The 20214-nt window shown below is 40.7% G+C and overlaps 1 protein-coding gene across 7 annotated transcripts in view; it reads right to left on the reverse strand.

The window, feature by feature from the left end:
* Nucleotides 1-20214, reverse strand: part of CDC14A (cell division cycle 14A) — a 189697-nt gene that overhangs the window by 3551 nt on the left and 165932 nt on the right. For 4 of the 7 annotated variants that reach the window (XM_070367597.1, XM_070367594.1, XM_070367596.1 and 1 more), the window contains 4 exons: nucleotides 19398-19513; nucleotides 17553-17600; nucleotides 15203-15325; nucleotides 14156-14492 (listed from right to left, as the gene is read on the reverse strand). In XM_070367597.1, the coding sequence (XP_070223698.1) occupies nucleotides 14156-14492; nucleotides 15203-15325; nucleotides 17553-17600; nucleotides 19398-19513 (624 nt within the window). Of the gene's footprint in view, nucleotides 1-8301; nucleotides 14082-14147; nucleotides 14493-15202; nucleotides 15326-17552; nucleotides 17601-19397; nucleotides 19514-20214 lie in introns of those variants that run through there. The other 3 variants (XM_005906361.3, XM_070367599.1, XM_070367598.1) reach the window with 3 other exon arrangements.

The raw sequence follows: 20214 nt of genomic DNA on the forward strand, positions 1-20214 counted from the left end.
TTAAAAGTGGACTACCATTTTTCTAGGTGCTTTATCCCAGTTTCTTCTGAAATCTGGCCAGTAGGCCAAGAGGGCAGAGCCACAAGTTCTTTGTAGCTGCAAAGATGCCACATATGCAGGCTATACATTGGCCAGTGTTTTCTTGGCAATATTTTAACTTTCACTTTTGTTCTAACTAGAAGTTACTCATGTTATCACTAACAGAAATTATAAAGCTCCTGTGATTGCTTGAAAATTTACAACGAAGTTGTTTTTGCAAGTATCTTAAAGTTTTATCAACTCTCAATAAATAGAGATACAGCAAATGAACAGATGCTAGACAAGTGACCTTTGTGAAACTAACTTTCTTCCGGGGCAAAGTGTTTTATACATGCATCAATATACACGGAAAAAATATGTCTGTACATATATTTACATGATTTATGGAATCATGATATACACGGAACTGAAAAATGGAAACATTTCCTAGAATATTAAGGATTTCAATCCTTCACGTGAAGTATATATTCATTAGTCTTCTGTCATGCTGGTTAATTCATTCAACAATGACTGAACATCAGCAGTATGAATATATTAGGTACTGTGGGATAAAAATATGATACCAAAGTTCTCAAAACCAAACCAAACATATTCCATGGTTTCTTTATATGGTGTAAATAAAGTTAAAAAAAATCAGATCAGATCAAAACAGGTTTAGCACATTATTCTGACATCAATGTTTTGTAATAAATTAACTCCTCTTCATTTTCAGTCTAAAACGGAAATCTTAATGGAAGTGGACTTAGGGAAGGAAGAGAACTGTTAAAATCTACATGACCTATCCACTTGAAAAAAGTATACCTAGTATTTCAAGGCCTTTTAACTGAGGGGACAATAGTAACAATGACATTTAGATTTCAAGCACCACGTGTTTATATCATGGGGTTGTATTCAGGGTATCTGGTTCATTTGTCTTCTAAATGTACATGTATCCTAAAGCTATCAATGTTCCAGAAAACACAATAGCCAGTTATTAGCATTTTTAATTTTAACAGTAAAAATGTAAATGCATCATTGTACTATATAAACAATATCATTATTGATTTTATTGTTCAAAAGATAGACTAATTGAAGTACAACTAACTGGAATTCTTGATAAATTAGATATGCAACAGGTCAATTATTCTGTAAAAGGATACTTATTGAGTACTTTCTACATACTAGGCACAATTCTAAACATCTTATGTGTGTTAGCTCATTAAATGCTCTGAACAGCTCATTTTAGAGATGGTGAAACTGAGGAACAAAACATTAAAGCAACTTGCCTAAGATCATGCAACTAGGAAGGAATTTGAACTCCAGCAGTGGCTACAAAGCCCAAAGTCTTAGCCTCCACAATATAATGCCTCAAGACACTTTAAGCATTTGTCCTGAGATTCAGTCCTTATCAACTGAATATTCTCTATCACCTGACACAGACAAATAATGAGTAGGGTATGAGCCTGAGTAAGCAAAGAAATATTAACAGACAAAAGAGAATGTACTATTTATTACTGTAATTAAGATTTTTTAATGATTTTCCATAGGACTGAACCCAAAAGAATTCTCAGTAATAGTCCATAAAGGAATTTTCTTTATTAGAACGCCCATGTTTAAATATTCTGATTAAAGTTTTAATTCGGCCTTGCCAATTTTTATCATTACCATAAGGATACCTAATCAATCTGAAATACAAAACCAACAAAAAATCCTCAGCAAAGACAAAGATATGATTACAAAGGAAGGGAGACCTGAGGTGTAAATATTATTTTACAAAGTAGCACTTATTTAAATAACCAAGAGATTTTAATTTCTCATATAGAAAATTCAAGTTCATGTGCCCATTGAGTTCAATAGGGTTTAGTGAGTTAAGACTAGATCAAGTTTAGCATGATTATATAGTATTTTTACAGTACGAATACCGTAAATGAATAATATAGCAATATCCAGCCTGCAAATGAAAGATAAAATTACCTTACATTGCAGCCCCCCAAATTTTTATGTCAAAATATAAGCTTCCATCAAGAATTCTTGCTCTGAAAGCAGTTGGATCTGACACAAAACATAGTGTTAGGTAAGGAGATCAAGACAATTTGTTCTGTTCTGGAAATGTGCTACTAATCTGTTTTGGCAGATGTAGGTAGTGACTTTAAAAATTTAGCTACTCTGGAGGAGTTTCTTTTTTAAACAGCCCAGTTATCTAATCATGGTAGAAAAATATCTAATAATTATAAATATAAATACTATACAAATAGTTAACAAATAAAACTATAAACTGACTATCAAAAACAGCAAAACATAACGAATAATTAAAGTTAAGGTCTTTGCCAGCAAAACAATGCAATAATGTCTTAAGGTTCAAACAACTTGAACCAAAGGACCCTGTGATCTGATGTAGGTCAAAACCGCCATGTGCTTTTGCCACACTTATTTCTTCTTCCTTGCATTTCCCCATTTTCCCAAGTCCCTTAAGGAAGAAAAAAATAATCTACCAGTTACCCTGGTTTGAGTTCTAACTACCCAGGCAAAAGCACCTACAAGGAAAAAAGTGATTTGTTTCACACTTTGCCACACATCTGAAACTAATACAATATTGTATCAATAAATCAACTATACTCAATTTTTAAAAAGTGCTTTGTTTTCATGGTATCATTGATAATTAAAAGAAAAAATACATTTGGCAATATGGTATCATACATGTAAGTCCTGTATTTTAAGATTTAGTGAACAAATGAGGGAAAAAAAAAACACTGAGTAAAAATAAGTTTATCTATAACTGCCACTATACTCCTGGGCTTTTTATAGCTTTGCAATGGAGTTTCCAGTTGTAGTGCTTGTAAATGAGCAACACACAAAATGTATGCATTATATGTATATATTGATATGCATATGCATATATGCATATAATCATATTATATGCATATAATCAATGCATATATCAATATGCATTGATACATATTTCCACAAATGTGATTTCATACTCTAGCAGAAGCACAGCTGAATAATGTGTTATTGGCATCATATTAACACAAAAAGGCTATGCTCTGTGATAAAATCAGCTTTGAAAGAAGTGTAAGCATTTTTCTATAGTGTTCTCTAAGCAGGTCAGGGACCCAAAGATTTAACAATCTGATTTTAGTTAACTAAAATGCTATATAACTATTCTTTCCCCTTCCTACATAACTTTTAATAGATTCTTTTTTCTGGAGGAACTTAATATGTGCTCTTCAACAATCATAAAGAGCTCAATTGTTAGGTGACAGATTGTTGACACCCAACTTGACTCAGCCAACCATCACATGAGTTTTCAGTTCATCTGAACACCAAAATTATATTGATGCAAGCTTGGTTAAAATGTAGTTTCTCTTATTTTAGTAAAGTCACATATCTAGAAAATAATAAACTCTCAGATTACTGTGTGTTAAAGCTGACGCTGAAGCGTTGTGTGCTTGCTATTAGTGCTTCCTGTGCTTGCAATAATAACGGGCCCCTAATTAGCCCTCTGCTTAACATGTGTGAACCTAGATATGCTAACCAACGTTTAGTTCAATAAATATTTATTAGGCGTTTTCTGTACTTTGGAACCTGAGAAAACAAACATGCCTCTGAGAAGCTTTAAAGCCAGCAGAAGAGAGAGAGAATCACATACAGCTGATTGTCTCGGGAAACCCGGGGTGGGGGCTGGGGGTAGGGGGTTGTGAACAAAATCCTGTAAGAGATGAAAAGGTATTCTGCCTGGATGGGTCACAAACGCCTTATCAAAAAGAAAACTAGTGAGCCAGGCCAGGAAATATATAACCAAGCAGAGACAGGTGGAAAAGCAGAGTAAACCACCTGTGCTAGGACTCGGCAGGAGGCAGAGCTTGAGTCAGGATGCTGGCTGGAGCTGCTGAAGAAGAGCCGGCGGGGAGGCACATGGACTGATGGAGAAGGGCCCCAAAGGCAGGCCAGGGGTCCAGATGGGACCCTGTGTGTGAAGTGGAGATACTGAATGATTCTGAACACAGGAATAGTTTGAGCAGCTTGTCTCAGAAATCTAGCACAGCAGCAAAATAGAGGAAGGAAATTTAAAGGGCCATTTCAATAGTCCATGGAGACCTCGATGAAGGCAGCAGTGCTAAGAATGGACAACAAAATACAGATATTTCAAGGGAAAACTGCTAGGACTTAGTGGCTGGATGTGGCAGAGGGAAAGGCAGAAGTAGCGTCAAAGACAATTCCAGATTTCTAGCTCAGATGACTGGATATACAAAGATACAGTTAGCCAGGAAACAAGAGGAGGAGAGGACCAATGAAGGGCATGTATCCTCCTCCAGTATTGCCCAGGGGAAGGTAGAAATGTAAGTCCAATGCTCAGGAGACGATTACCCACACAGAGAAGTGGACCAAGGTCAGAGACTGGGGAAAAATCATAAAGGGGCAGGTGGACAAAGACAAACAGGTAACTATTTAATGGGAAGGGGAGGAGAAACAGGAAAATAATATTCCAAAACTCAAAATGGACCAAAATAATAGGAGAAAAGGGTGGTCAGTATCGTCAAATGCTGCACAAAAACTAAGAAGAATGAAAACTGACAAGAGATCATCAGATCTGGTTTAAAGAAGTCAGTGGCAGCCAGTGGAAAAGACTCACCAGAAGGCGGGGGGCAGGGTCGGGGGCGCGGGGAGCGGGTGTTGGGGAGGAGGGGGGAGCGGGGAGGAGGCGGTGCACATGCCTTTCTTGTCCAAGTCTGGCCATAAAGGAGACACTATGAGAGGTGGCAGAACTGAGGGAAGCAATTGGTAAGACCGGCCTGTACCTGATTGCAGGTGAAGAGACAGGCAAACGGTGTAAGACAGTGGAGATATAAGAGAGCAAGGCTGTGCACAGGCCAACTCCCAGAAACAGTCCACAAAGAATAGTTCAGGTTCGTGGAGTTACCACTGAAAAAGAGGAGAGCTTCTGTTTTTGAAAAGGAATAAAAGGACAAGTCAGATGCAGATATACTTTGAGGTAGTAAAGAGGGCAGTTAAGGGGAATTATTCCTGAAAAATTATATGTTCTCAGCCTCTGGAGGTTGGAGGATTTGTGCTGATGAAGAATGTGAAAAAGTTTTGGAGCAGTCAATGACTCATTGGAAAAGACCCTGATGCTGGGAAAGATTGAAGGCAGGAGGAGAAGGGGATGACAGAACAAGACAGTTGGATGGCATCACTGGCTCAGTGGACATGAGTTTGAGCAAACTCTGGGAGATAGAGAAGGACAAGAAACCCTGGTGTCCTGCGGTCCATGGGGCCCCAAAGAGTCGGACACAACTTAGTGACAGAACAACAAATGCGGGGAAGAGAAAGGAAGCCAAGATAGGCCAGGTAAACTCATCATGAGCACTGAAGGGTCTGGGTAAATTAGAAATTTATTTGAAATGGAATCAATTGACAGTCATGGGATTTTCTCCAACAGAGCTCAGAAGAGACTATAAACAGATAGGAGATGGTTGAACTGATCTAATTTTGGAGGCTAGTGATGAAGTGGCTATAGAAAAAAAGTTCAAGCGGAAAAGAGAATGTTGGAAAAAGGAAGCAGAAATGACTATGTGGGTTACAGAAGGAAGTAAACAGAAAGGGAACAGGCAGGGGTCATAAAGAGGTCATGGGGAGGAGCTAGTGGTAAGCGGGAGAAAATGTTTGAGAGGAGCCTTATAGAATCCAAGATATCAGAAGCAATGGTCTAAGCAGTAAGAAGGTCTATGAAATGGAATTCCAAATGAATAAAAACAAAGATCACAGGAGCTAAGGAAGCAGCTGCGAGACTGAACAAGTCACTGCCTCTTTGAGTCTTGGTTTCCTCACCTGTAAATTATGGGTTAAATAAATATGATGATGGGCTTCCCTCATAGTTCAATTGGTAAAGAATTCACCTGCAATGCAGGAGACCTTGGTTCAATTCTTGGGTTGGGAAGATGATGTATAAGCATTGCAGCTAATACAATGTAAGGTACATAGGAGGTAATCAATAAATCACTGATGATGTTAAGGATTAGAAAAATGTTACAGTTGTCATGAATGCTGGTAGAAGCTTGGTAGCTAAAGAGTAAAGCTGGGGACTTCCCTGATGGTCCACTGGTTAAGACTTTGCCTTCCAGTGCAGGGGGTGTGGGTTTGATCCCTGGTCAGGGAGCTAGGATACCTTGCAGCCCCAAATCCAAAACATAAAACAGAAACAAGTCAATAGAGATTTTTTAAATGGTCCACATCAAAAAATCTTAAAACAAAAAAAGCCAAACTCCTCAATATGATGGTATTAGGAGGTAGAGATTTGGGGAGGTAATTAGGTCATGAGAACAGAGACTTCATGAATGAGATTGGCCTTCTTATAAAAGGGACTCAGACAGCTTCATCACCCTCTTACAGTTATGCGAGGATACAATAAGATGACAGTCTGAAGCCCAGAAGAGAATACTCACCTGAACCTGAACACGCTGGCCCCCAATCTCTGACTTTCAGCCTCCAGAACTGTGAGAAATTGACTTGTTGTTTATAGACTGCTGCTGCTAAGTTGTTTCAGTCATGTCCGACTCTGTGCGACCCCATAGACAGCAGCCCACCAGGCTCCCCCGTCCCTGGGATTCTCCAGGCAAGAACACTGGAGTGGGTTACCATTTCCTTCTCCAATGCATGAAAGTGAAAAGTGAAAGTGAAGTCACTCAGTCGTGTCCGACTCTTAGTGACCCCATGACTGCAGCCTACCAGGCTCTTCTGTCCATGGGATTTTCCAGGCAAGAGTACTGGAGTGGGGTGCCATTGCCTTCTCCATATAGACTGCTAGTCTAGGGTATTTTATTATAGCAGCTAAGCTAACATACTATTTTTTTATATCCTTTCTTTCCACTCTCATAACCTTCAATCAGAGACTGAACCTGAGGATGCCAAAGCCCACACAGATGATGACCTCATTAATATCAGAAGGCTGAAGGCTCACAACGGTCTGCAAACACTGTGTGTATCTATATAATATCTACACACATTTAAAGGCATTATTGGGACCATGCTGACCTCAGAACAAAGAATGCTTTGTCAACTGACATTTCCAAGTCTCCTGGGAAGGGAACAGAAGAATACCAGTGCTGAAAGAAAGCCAAAGATGTGGTTCAATACTGAGACCGAGCTCAAGATCTCGACAGTATTAGTATTTCTTGGCTGAAAAACTGCATCAAGTTTAAGGCAATGCCACAGGTGGATGAACCAGAGCCAGTTACACAGAGTGAAGTCAGTCAGAAAGAGAAAAACAAATACATATATTAATGCATATATATGGAATCTAGAAAAATGGTACTGATGAATCGATTTGCAGGGCAGGACTAGAGATGCAGACATAGAGAATGGGCTTGTGGACACAGCAGGGGAAGGAGTGGGTGGGATGAACGGAGAGAAGCAGCACTGACAGATATACGCTGCCATGGGTAAAACAGAGAGCCAGCAGCAAACAACTGCATAGCACAGGGGGCTGAGCTGGGCGCTCTGTGACAGCACAGCAGGGTGGGATAGGGAGGAGGGGCAGGGAGGCTCAAGAGAGCCAGGACATATGTACACTTATAGCTGATTAACCTTGTTGTACAGCAGAAACTAACACAACATTGTAACACAATCAGCCTCTAATTTAAAATGTTTTTAAAAGACTGAGTTAGGAAAACCATTGGCAAGGCTAACACAACAAAGAAGATGAGAAAGCTACAGAATAGAGAAGAATGGGAAAATGCCAAGAGACAATGAATGACCATGACATAATCTGAAGCATCACTAAGAGACTAATCTTAAAATGTTTGAAGATCAGTACGTAAGTAAATAAAAGCTTAGTATCAGCTACTACTTAATAAAAATTTTAAAAGTCACAAAAAGGATTTTAATAGGCGAAACCCAAAGCAGCTTTCAAAAGAACCTTATTATAGGACTACTTATCTTACTTATGTTTATACATTCTAAAGGTCAATACAGTAAAAGCTTGTAATAAAAGGCTGTTCTCTTAAAGCAAAAATTAATGTAACCCCTGACACAGAAGTGATAAAAAAGTTTTGTTGCCAACATGAATATATATATATTTATTAAAAAACACATTATTTTACAACTCCTCATGCTCACTTTCACTTTTCCCTTTCATGCATCGGAGAAGGAAATGGCAACCCACTCCAGTGTTCTTGCCTGGAGAATCCCAGGGACGGGGGAGCCTGGTGGGCTGCCGTCTATGGGGTCGCACAGAGTCGGACACGACTGAAGCAACTTAGCAGCAGCAGCAGCATGCTCAAGTGTTATTAAAAAATGTTTCCTAAAGACCATAATTTTTCCTCAGGTAGTTAAGTATCCATTTATAAAAATAAATATACCATTTAAAATTCATAATAAAAATATGTTAGTTGTTGGTCATATATTATTTAATGTATCTGTACTATTATGGGCACTGAAATGCAGGTCATTATGAAAAGCATAGAATATACCCAAGGACAATTGCTGAAGTACAGACTGGGGACAGCAGACAGGGCTCAAACTGGGCTCCTGCCTTCAGGGTTTCTACCAAGAACTCCCGTCCCCTTGATTGCCAGGATTATCTTCATCAAATCAGATCTGATCAAGTCACTCTTGCTAAAGCAATTCCAGTAGCTTAAACTGCATCTCCTAGTTGGGCTTCAGCTTACTTTTCCAGCCTGATTTTAGGTAACCACCTAGAGCTTCAGCTGCACTGGAACACTCATCGCTCTTAAAAAAAATTATAGCTGCAATTATGGAGCATTATCTATATGTACTACGTAAAGTACTTCAGATGACTTATCTCAATTAATGATCACAAGCACCCTATTACAAAGATTATCATTACCACATTAGCTTTAAGGCCTCACAGGCACACAAACCCCTTTCAAAGCACAGTCTTATGTCTATAAAATTTACAAAAATAGTTTGTACTGTTTATCTTAAATAGGTCCCACCAAATTGTTTAAGTTTTAGGATGCACAAAACCTAGTTATGCTCCTGATTACTATTATTCCCATTTACTGAGGCTCAGAGAAGTTAAGTAACTTGCCAAAGTACTTGCCAAAAGGAAATGGTAGAGACAAGATTTGAACCCAGGTCTACTTGTCTTTAGAACCTAAGAACTATCGTACTAAGGTTCTACCTCTGTTCTTGTAGCTCCCATTGCCTGAAATGACCATTCTTCCTCTTCATATTTTCATCACTAGATTCCTAGAAGGCTCCTATTCGTCCTCCAAAGCCCAACTAAAATGTTACCCTTTCTTTACAGCATTTCCTAATCTTTCTTGAAAAAAAGAGATATCCTTTAGATATCCCTCTATTTTAAACACCTATCACGGTATATATATGATATGAAATAATCAGAAGAAAATGCTTTTTTGTAGTCAAAATGATCCACGTGCAAATTATAGCTTTGCAACATATTTGTGGTATAACCTAGGGCAAAATATTTAAACTCTCAAACCCTCAAGGTATTTATCTTTAAAATGGAAGCAATAATTCTTAGCACGATCATTCATTTAAATATCCAAACATCCATAATATTCAGGAAGTACTTGATGAGCGCCTACAATAAGCAAGGCACAGAGCATAAAAGAGTGAAAAACAGAGATACCGTTCCTGCTCTCACAAAGTTTACAGTCTAGTGGGGCATACAGATAAGGGGACAGATGATTAAAATGCAAAGTGAGAGTGTGAGTATCAACCAAGACCAAGGCAGGGTGTACAAGGGCTTACGGGGGAAGCATGGTGACCTAACCTACACTTGCAGGGTCAGGCAAGGACAAGGCAGATGACTAGCAATTCAGTGGTAAGTCTCTTAAAAATAACATAGAGCAAATATTCAAGACAGATGCCTCAAGTAATTTCAATTTAATAAAATACTTCCACCCCACCCACACCATAATCACACGTCCTTCAACTCTTTTAAGATTTGAAAACTCCTCTGAATGCCGGGGAGGGAAAACTGATTTTTTTTACAGTAAGTGGGTCAACCAAAATGAAACTTGGTGTGTTGTGCTGGTCAGTAGAAACCTCAAGAAGAACAGAACAGGCCAAATAAATGAAAATAAAATCTGCTTCTCAGAATTCTGTCACAACCATAAGGATTCCTTAACATTTCTTCTTGTTTTCTGTGTTAAAGCACTTAATGACAGAACAAGGAAATCATTTCCACGTTTTTCTGGGGGCTGAACTGCGGCACAAAGTGAGAAGCAATTGCAGCTTTCAAAAGAGATGCTAATTGCAGCTTTTAAAATATTAGACGCCCTCTAAATACCCGGCAACCCCCGTTCCCTAGGAGTTTCTGGGTCTTTCTTAAAGGTGGGGGAAGGATACTGCAATCTAGATTTCATTTCCTACCTGAGGATTTAAAAACATTTTTTTGCTGAGTGATATAGCACTGGAAAGAAAGACCATCTTATTTAGACAAGAAACCTGTAACAATTACAAAAGCTGCATTGAAACAATGAAGGGAAAACACTCAACCTCCTACTTTATTCTGCATAAAATGGGAATTTCCATCTTAATTTAGACTTTCTGCCAGCAAGCCAGCAACAGTAGGGCTTGGAGCCCTTCCTCTCACAGAGGTTTATTAGGCAAAGATGAAGGAAGGAAAATCGGCTATAAGACACCTATTGTTCTTACTTCCTGGGAGGGTGAGAGGGAGGAAAATGTCCTGCTGGCAATTCTGTTTATAAATGCTTTTCTTTACAATAAGGTAACAAATTTAAGGAGAAAAGGGAAGAGGAGCAGCTGCCCACACAGAATATTACTTTAAATTTCATTATTGGAAAATCACTCTATTCAGGCCAGGAGAGGGATAAGGCACAGGAGGAGAGGTGAAGAAAAATAACAAAATATGGAATGAAGCCAAAATCAAGTTACATAGACAGACTGGCTACAGGAACCAACATGGGAGCTAGGCAGTCCCCACATCGCCAACAGAAAAGAGGAAAACTGAGATCCAGAACAAGTAGAATGTTATTCTCATCAAACTACCAGTGCTTGTATTGGTAAGTATTCAGCTATCTACCAATCAGGTATTCCTAACTGAATACCAAGCTGAATACCAAGCTAAGTATTCAGCTATAAATGTGGATTACAGCTAAGTCCCCTGCATATGAATCTTCAAGTTTTGAACTTTCAAAGACGCAGATGTGCATTCGCATGTCCAATCACATAAGTAAGTTCACATGTCTGGCGCATATTGTCCCACGCATGCATCTTCTACACGGGGTTGTACTTTCATGTACTTTACTGAACAGGACTCTATAGGGTACAGTATCTTGATTTCAAGCCCAGGATGTCCAGAAGCAAGCATAAAAGCAGCGGTGATGTAGCTAGTACTGCTAAGAAGCACTAGGACTTGGAGGCCCAGAGAAAGGACAGAGAGAGACAAGAGGAAGAGGTAACTGAAGAACCCAAGAGATTCACGATGCAGGAAACGGCAAGGAGATTTTCTTTGAGGAGGCACTGTTAGTCTTTGAGGCCAGGACCCAACCTACAACAGTACAGGAAGACTGCATCAGCCCTTCAGAATGCAATCCGGTGCTTCCACGTCATCTATGACGAGACAGAAAGAGCTACTACACAGACATCACTGGATTGTTGTTTTCAAGAGGGTAGATAGAATTGAATCCAACAAGGAAACAGAACTTGTGCCATCAACGTAAAGGTATGAGTGAAGTTGCATCTTGCCCTCTGTCTTCTATTGCTGATTATCTTTCGAGTCTTCCATCTCCCATCTCCTCTCCCTCCTCCAGTCAGTAATTCTTGCCTGTTACTTGATGCCAGTATACCAGCTGTACTGTTGTACTGTATTACTGTACTTGTCAAGAATGTTTTCTTTATCTTTCGTGTTTGTTTCTTATGTTTGTGTGAAAAGTATTATAAACCTATTACAGTACAGTACTATATAGCTGATTGCATTATTAATAGTTGGGCACCTAAGCTAACTTTGTTGTACTTAGGAACAAACTGGACTTGTGAATGCACTCTCAGAAGGAACTAGTCCTTATGCAGGGGACTTACTGTACACGAAACCTTTAGCCACAAAATCTGCAAGATATTCAAGTAATTATCTTCATGTTTAACACTTTTTCTGAAAATGGAAAGATTCATACTCTGGTCTAAAAAAAGAGGCTGACCCATAATCAGTATATGAAAACATCGACTGAACTCAACTCCTGTTCTGAAGTACATGACTTGTAAACCTAGTTATGAAAATGTAAATACACTTCATTTTCCATCTAATCCCAGTTACAAGGATTTAAGTTTTATTGATACATGTGTGCCCATAACTTAATGGGATTAGAGTCAAATTAAGGGATAGGGTCGGCTGAGGCTATAATCTATACAGGAATCTCAAGTTGAAAAACATCACTGGGAATAAAATCAGATGGGGGGAATCATATGTGCTAGAAAGGACTCTGGGTGTACAGAGTGGGAAAAAAACTTTGAAAAGAGGCCTCAGGTAGGGATGGGCGTAGTAATGAGTCCAACACACACACGCGCACACACGTATGAGTACGCACACACACTGCATCTTCACATTAGAAAAGTGGTTTCTAAACTGCCATATAAGGAAAGTGGGTCCTCTTAGCTAATACCATGGGGTATGGGTTTTCACAAAAGGCCCTGAGAGGCCCACTGCCACCCGCATGTCTCCTCCTCTTCCCTCCCCTGCAAAGACCCACCTCCCCCAGGATAACGTCACTTCAGTCATGTCTGATTCTTTAAGACCCCATGGATTGTAGTTCACGCCAGGCTCCTCAGTCCATGGGATTCTCTAGGCAACAATACTGGAGTAGGTTGCCATGCCCTCCTCCAGGAGATCTTCCTGACCCAGGGATCCAGCCCACGTCTCTTATGTCTCCTGCATTGGCAGGTGGGATCTTTACCATTAACGCCACCTGGGAAGCCCCCTCCCAGGGTAAAGGCTGAGGAAGTGTCTGAAGAACAGTGGGCATGAGGGGCACAGGACCACAGCCTTCCCAGAACACTAGGGCTTGCTTGTGCCTGAGTCGAGGCAAGGCTGCATTCTAACACTGATTGACACTGCCTTGTGTAGATCTATTTCTCCTTCCTATTTTGTCCTCATTCTCTTGAATCAAAACTCACATTCCCATAGATCTCAATTCCCTTTGAAGCAATCAACAAATGTGATTAAAGTGACTCTTGACAGGGGGGCGAACCAACAAAATCTTACTTAACTCGGGGAGTTGGTGATGGACAGGGAGGCCTGGCGTGCTGCAATTCATGGGGTCGCAAAGAGTCCGACATGACTGAGCAACTGAACTGAACTAAACTGAACTGAACAAGGATTACTGGTTAAAAAGTGGGCTTGGAGACCGAAATGAAGAACTCATGGGTAAAATGTGTATGGAGATCCTCATCCTATCTCTAGAAGAGTGAGAACTCATTTTAAACATCTTCCTGTTACCCTGCCTTCCCCTCTCCTATATCCCAGGTACCTACCCATAAACCTTCCTTATCAACACTCTCCATTTGTCATTTAATCAATTCTGAGTCAGTTTCCTGCCAGAAGGTGACACAGTCAAGGGCTTAAATGGTTACTTCTGAGAAGACACTGTTCATCAGCACCTTACATGCTTAAATACTCCAAATTCATTGATATACAGTGTAGCAAAAGCCGGGATACCACCACAACCACAGCAGATGCTGCCTGTCATGTGACTCAGTCCCCTGACCTTGTACCCTATACTCAGAGTGATTGGAGAATGAACCTGCTGAAAAGTAACTGAAGTCAACAGGGTCCACGATGAAGGGAGTGAGAGCCGCTTCCTTTCCTAGAGACATCACATACAAAGGAGAGGGAAGAGGAGAAGAAAAAGAAGGAGGAAAGAAAACCAGGTTGAAACTTGGCATTTACTTAAGGAGCCAGCGGAATGTGCGTGCAGAGACAGTTTCACCGCACAGAGGGAGGCATAGATCAGAAGGCTTCCTTGGCACTATTAAATTTCTTTGGTGGCAGCCTTGGCTGGGAGGGCAAGGCACAAAAGTTGAGCTCAGGGTTCTGAGGGCCAAGAGGGGGTGTCTGCAAACTTGCGGTCCCAGCCAAGGCACAGAAGTCACGTTCAGGGTTCTGAGGGCCAAGAGGTGGTGTCTGCGAACTTACGGGGATTGATCGGCTCAGGAATCTCGCTGAGGAGGAAGACAGGCCGGTGTAGGAGGGCCGCAGGGCGGTGGAGTGCTCCTCGGTGGTCTTAGCGCCGTGGGGGCCCGGCTGACTGCTTGGGGCACTCCCACTGCTGCTGCTACTTCGGCTGTACTGGTTGTTGTTGAGCTCAGGGTAATTTCTGGCAGGCGGCTGGGAGCTGCCATTCAAGAGGTTGGTGAACGGGTTGGCGATGAAACCCATCTTGGAGGGTGATGTGGTCTTTTTGTTCTCTGGATCGTCGGCTGCAGCATTCAAGTTCCCTAGAGAACTGGCTAGCCGGGAGTTTATGGAAAAGCTGAATGAAAAACACAGGTGGGGGCAGGGGGGAGGACATAGATAGCCATGTATACTCATGCAGAGTTCATGTTTCTAAAACACATTAATCAGGACATTAGGGGAAGGCGATGCAGACAGTTCGGATCAATGCAAATGGTGACAGAATAGTTCTTGGTGATCTTACAATATGTGGCCTGTAGTTATACGTGGCAACTTCCTCTGTCAAAATCAGTTAAGACTCTAGAGCAGGCTCACTTTGACCAGAGATCCTGAAATAGAATATGTGGGGGTTCTCTTTGCCCTGAGGCAGGAAGTAAATGAATAGGACTGTGTAAGGGGAGAGCACAGAGCAGCCCTAAGTACAAGATGTAACTTTTATTAATATATATTCAATCCTATGACTACATCAAACATTCCTGCCCTGTTTAGTTCTGCCCCTATGCATCAGGGAGCAGACAACAGTATCATACAATATCAGTCTGTGCAACTGAACACCGTTCCTGGGATCATGGTAGGCCTGCTGTGGAAGGGCATGTTGTACAGCATTCCCTCCATGGCCTTGTCCCCACAATTCAAGACAGGAACAGAAGCCTAGGGGGTCACAGAGCCTTTGGTGGTTCCCCCCCGCCACCCTCCCGTCCCCTCCTCTGACGAACTTCAGACAAACTGGCAGTCGCTGCTGCCTTCCCTTTCCTCCTGCAGTGCCTCGGGAGAAGAGAGAAAAATTACCTTCTTACACTGGCGCCTGAGGATACAGAGCCTCTGTTTATCCTCTTGGCTGTCACAGAAGGGGACAAAGCCACTTTCGAGGTCTTCAAAGGAGATGCAGATCCTTGTGGGGAAGAACCCAATCTTTGTGGGGGAAAACGGGCAAAGAATCACACAGGAACTGTGTTATCGTAACATTCAGCCATCAACCAGGACAAAGTAAACTAACACAGCAGCCGACACTGACGCAGCTCTCACTCTGAGCTGGGCGCTCATCTCAGACCTTACAGGCATTAACTCAGCTCATCCTCACAACAACCCTACAAGGGAGGCGAAGACTGCACTTTGCAAGTCAGCAAAGCCTCTCAGCGAATGAGAAGAGGCAGAGCTGGGATTTAAATGCAGGAACCAAAGTCCCATGGTAACCATGATCCTGCCATCCTTGGTCACTTCCCTCCCTTGGACTGGCGTTCATTCCTCCCGAGTCCTTAGATTCTACTTCTGTATATTTTAAATCTCTCCTCTCCTTTCCAAGACTGGAAAGATTTACTGCAGCTGCCCGGGGTAAGCATCATTATTTCTTATCCTTACTCCTAGTAGCCCCTTTTAATCTTGTTCCTGGAAACTCACATTCTGAATAGCCTCTAGCAAAATCTAAGATATCTAATCATGTCGATTCACTATTTAAACCATTTAATCTTTCCTCAGTGTCCAAAAAGACTAAACTTCTTGGCTTGGCTTATAAAACCCTCTGAAATCTGGTATTTTCCAATTCTCCACACTTTCCCACCATTCCTCTACTCCAGCTACATAAAATGCTCTGAGATACCTGGATGGATGACATCAATACCCCTGTCCAGTTTACATACACTATTTTCCCTGCCCTTACCTCACCCCTACACACACTTTTCCCTTCCACTGCCATCTGACTCACTCCTATTGCTTAGCCTTTCATAATAGGCCAATCAGCTGCTACCTCTTACAGCAAGCCTTCACTGAATTCCCAGGTGGGGTCAGCATGCAGCTTCATCATATATTCTCACAGTAAATCATAGCTTCTTATACCATCTTGAATTATTTGATACTGTCTACTTTCCTCAAAATAAGCTCCCTCAGGAGCAAAGAACTTTCTCTCACTTCAATTCCCAGTGACTAGCACAGTGCCAGACTCAGAGCAGGTGCTCAGTAAATGTTTGCTGAGTGAACACAGAGGGAAAACTGACCCAAGTCTGGACAGTCAAGGCCCAGTCATGGTTTTAATACCAAATCTGTTTGGTCCTGGACAGGTATTTTAATGAAGAGGGACTCTTTTCCCTATCTGCTGCAGAAAAGCTGCTTTACTTGTACTCTTCCTTTCATCATCTTCCCTCCAAACAGGAGCGTACAATATGGTTTGCCTCTAAATTAAGGACAGAAGAAGTTGAACAGGGAAGCAGCTCCAGCTTCTGGATAAGTCTGGGTCATATCAGAACTGCTCCAGTAAGCAACCCTAAACCTACAGCTGAATGAGAACAGGGATGAGGAATGTATTAGCTTTTTCCCCATCTGTTCATGACAGTTTTGGTCAAATATCTCTACAACCCTCACCAAGGCCTATGCGCAATCCTGATACCACCGAGACCACCAGGAAGTGTTCGGGGAACATTTTTCCAAAGAAAACCACTAACGTTTCCTCCTCTAATGGAGACTCGGGAAGGAAATAAAACTAGGAAACAAAGGAAGGGAACAGACACATGCAAAAATAGGAGGAAAAAAGAACAGAAATGTCAAAAATTCAAGGCAAAATCTATCACAGGCTTGAAAGGCATGTTCCAGAGCAACTCTGGTTTACTAAGAGATCCCACCATATGCTGGGCACACAGGGTACACTGGCATCGCTCCCACAGCCATGCAGCCTTGCGGGCACCTCAGGAAAACAAAACTCTTGCTCATCATGAGCATTAACTATAAAGCCAATTATAATAATCTGGAACAGAAACAAAGGAATTTTAAAAGTGAAAAGCTATGTGCAGCTTATTTCCATGGGCTTAAAGTTGTGAAATGTATCTAAAGGGTCATCATCTAGTAATAGTTCAAGGTCTCTGCCACGGCCATGGCTCTCAGTGGCCTAGGTCACTCCCAATGGCAATATGTGTGTGCTCAGTCATGTCCGACTGTAGCCCGCAGGCTCCTCTGTCCAGGGGATTTTCCAGGCAAGAATACTGGAGTGGGTTGCCATTTCCTTCTCTCAACCCAGGAATAGAACCCCCATCTCATATATCTCTTAATGTCTCGGCAGGCATATTCTTTACCACTGAGCCACCTGGGGAGCCCCATCTAAAGGGTAGCATTTGCCTATAATCTACTAGAAATTCAACTTGGTTGACAGTACCTGGAAGGCTGGGACACTGCTCTTGGATGCCCTTTCATATCCTCCAACCTACAGAAACCAAAGACAAATGTTCACTCATCACCAGGGTCACACATTTAAGCCAAGACCAAAAGCCACATCCTCTGGAGTCAGACCAGCAAAATTATTAAATGGGCAAGAGGGATAGACCTTGCAAATGGATATTAGTATTTATTTACTTTATAAGTCCTAAAGCCAGTGGGAAATCCATTTTAGTCATTTTGTTTCATCTTGAATTTCATTTACAGTAAAATTCTTTTTCATCAGAAGCTGGTACTGCATCTATTCAGAGTGAGGGAAAAAAAAAGTTTGATGATGGGGCCATGATGCTGTTAAGAAAAATTATATTCAGAAAAATGAGAAAATTTATAAGGATGAAAAGAAAGAGATAAACACCATCTTGGAATGAGCCTTCTCAAGTCTAGTGAAGCTTCTCTTGCTTCTTTTGCCATTTTATCAGCCAAGTTATACCACAACTTATCCCTTCCTCCCACTTATGGCTTCTTACAAATCAAATATAAATCTGTTGGAAATTAATTTTAATTAACATAAAGCACTTTCTTAGAGTTTCAAGGAAAAATGGTGAATAACAAAGATTGGTAATATATTTACTGATCTTGAAGAAACTTCCAGTAAGACAGTATATACAGTGAAAAGAATATGGACTTTGAAGAGTGCTGGGTTTGAATACCAGCTAGGGAGCGATTTACCTTCTCTAATCTCAAGCAACCAACACAAATATAGGTAACGGTGCCACCTTCTGTGTTTACTCAGTTAATCTTCATGTCCAAACTAGGTACCTAGCGAAACTCCTGGCCCCATAGCAGTTCGTCGGTAGATCTACATTTCCTTAACCTCTCAGTGGCAGTTGGTGAGTATCACTAAGTACCAGATTTTCTATTCCATCTTCCCATCTTACTATATAAAACAATTACCTCAACTTCAAGCTATATACGAACCTTCATATTTCAGGGCAGGAAACCAGTACTCAAAGCATAGATAATGATCTGACCAGACCCAATCTGACTTAAGTGTTATAATCCCTCCAGATAATACATAAAACTAAATTCTCTGTGAGTAGTCTGCTCGACATTTATCATAGCAAAACAGCCTTCTTGCTATGCATTTCTCTCACTTAAAAGTCAAAGGAAAATAACCATTTCCCATGATACTCATTTGTGGACTTGCCACCTCTTACATTACAATAAAGAATCTTGATATTTAGAGATGTTGAACCTACATTAATTCTGAAGCTTTATTTCTTCCACTTAGTCTGAATTAGCAGAAGATTTCAAAGGTTGTGGTCTGAAGTTAAGTCCCACCAACTGATTCTGATGAGTAATTTCAGATCTCCAAACTAAGATTGTTGGTAACTTAACAGACAGGAATTGCTTATTCAATTCCCAGAAATAGGAAGTCGGGCTAACGAGTGAGGGTATACCAAAAGCTCGGCATACAATACTTTCCTGCACACTCTAGATTAAATACAAATGCTTGGCACACCTCTGAGGATTTGGCACAGAAGAAGAAGCCCATTCACAGGAAAAGAGTGGCATTCCTAACAGAATTTTGAACAGAGTCCCAGAGACAACCAACCACAGCGTGGCAATTTTAGGGGGAATTCCAGAAATTAAGATGTAGCAGCTGCTTTCGATAAGCTTCTAAAATGTATCTACTCCCCACAACATTAATAAATAACACAAAATAGTAATAAACCAAAAAATGAGAGGTAAACATGGTACTTATAGAATGATAACCAAAAGAGATTAAATATTCTACCCACACATGGAGGTAAAATATAAACTTAAAAGTTTAAAATAGATCTACCTAAATGCACAGGATGGTGAGGTGCGGGGCTGTCTCTGACTTTTTAAGGCACGTAGTTTGTCTCCCTGGGTTATATTATTTTTCATTTCCACATCTTCATCCTCTTCTAAATTATTCTGAAAAAAAAATTCATGTTCCACAGAAAGGTCATTACAAATAATTCTACTTTATACAGAATTCTTAATCGCTTATAGATTCTCTCTGTATATGGAATATATTTTACATAGATTATCTAAAAAGAATAAAAGCACTACAAATTCAGCAATGGTCACATAGATACTAAAGAACATTGTATTAATTACCAATTAAATATACTAGTCAAATTCCAAACCAAAGAAGCATGATTATGGCTGTGGTAAATTTAGAAGGAGCTTTGTTGCAATGGACCACAACGACGGAGACTTTCTTGCAGACAAAATCACACTTTGGAATATAGCTTAGATATAAGCTGGCTCAAAAGACACAGTACAAATATTTTCCAGAAGTTACCAGAATCCATCACTGCAAATTCCATAATTTGTTTATATAAGTGACAGATAAAACAACTTAGGATATCTATACAGTAACTTACTAACATCATTTAACACTAGTAAAAGCACTCAAGATTCTTCCAAAAGGAGTTAAACCTTACTAGCCTGGGAAAGTGTGTTGCCTGATGAAATAAGTCTTACAGTTGGAAATAAATATATAAGTACCACACTAGTTCTTTTCGCATGCCAGCTCACATTTAATTCTCATAACCCAGGGAGTGGGGATAGGGAGGGCACTGATACTCTTAATTTCAAGACGAGAAAAGGAGGTGCTAGTGGAATGTAAG

The sequence above is a fragment of the Bos mutus genome, chromosome 3 (genome assembly GCF_027580195.1).
Source record: "Bos mutus isolate GX-2022 chromosome 3, NWIPB_WYAK_1.1, whole genome shotgun sequence".
Taxonomy (NCBI): domain Eukaryota; kingdom Metazoa; phylum Chordata; class Mammalia; order Artiodactyla; family Bovidae; genus Bos; species Bos mutus.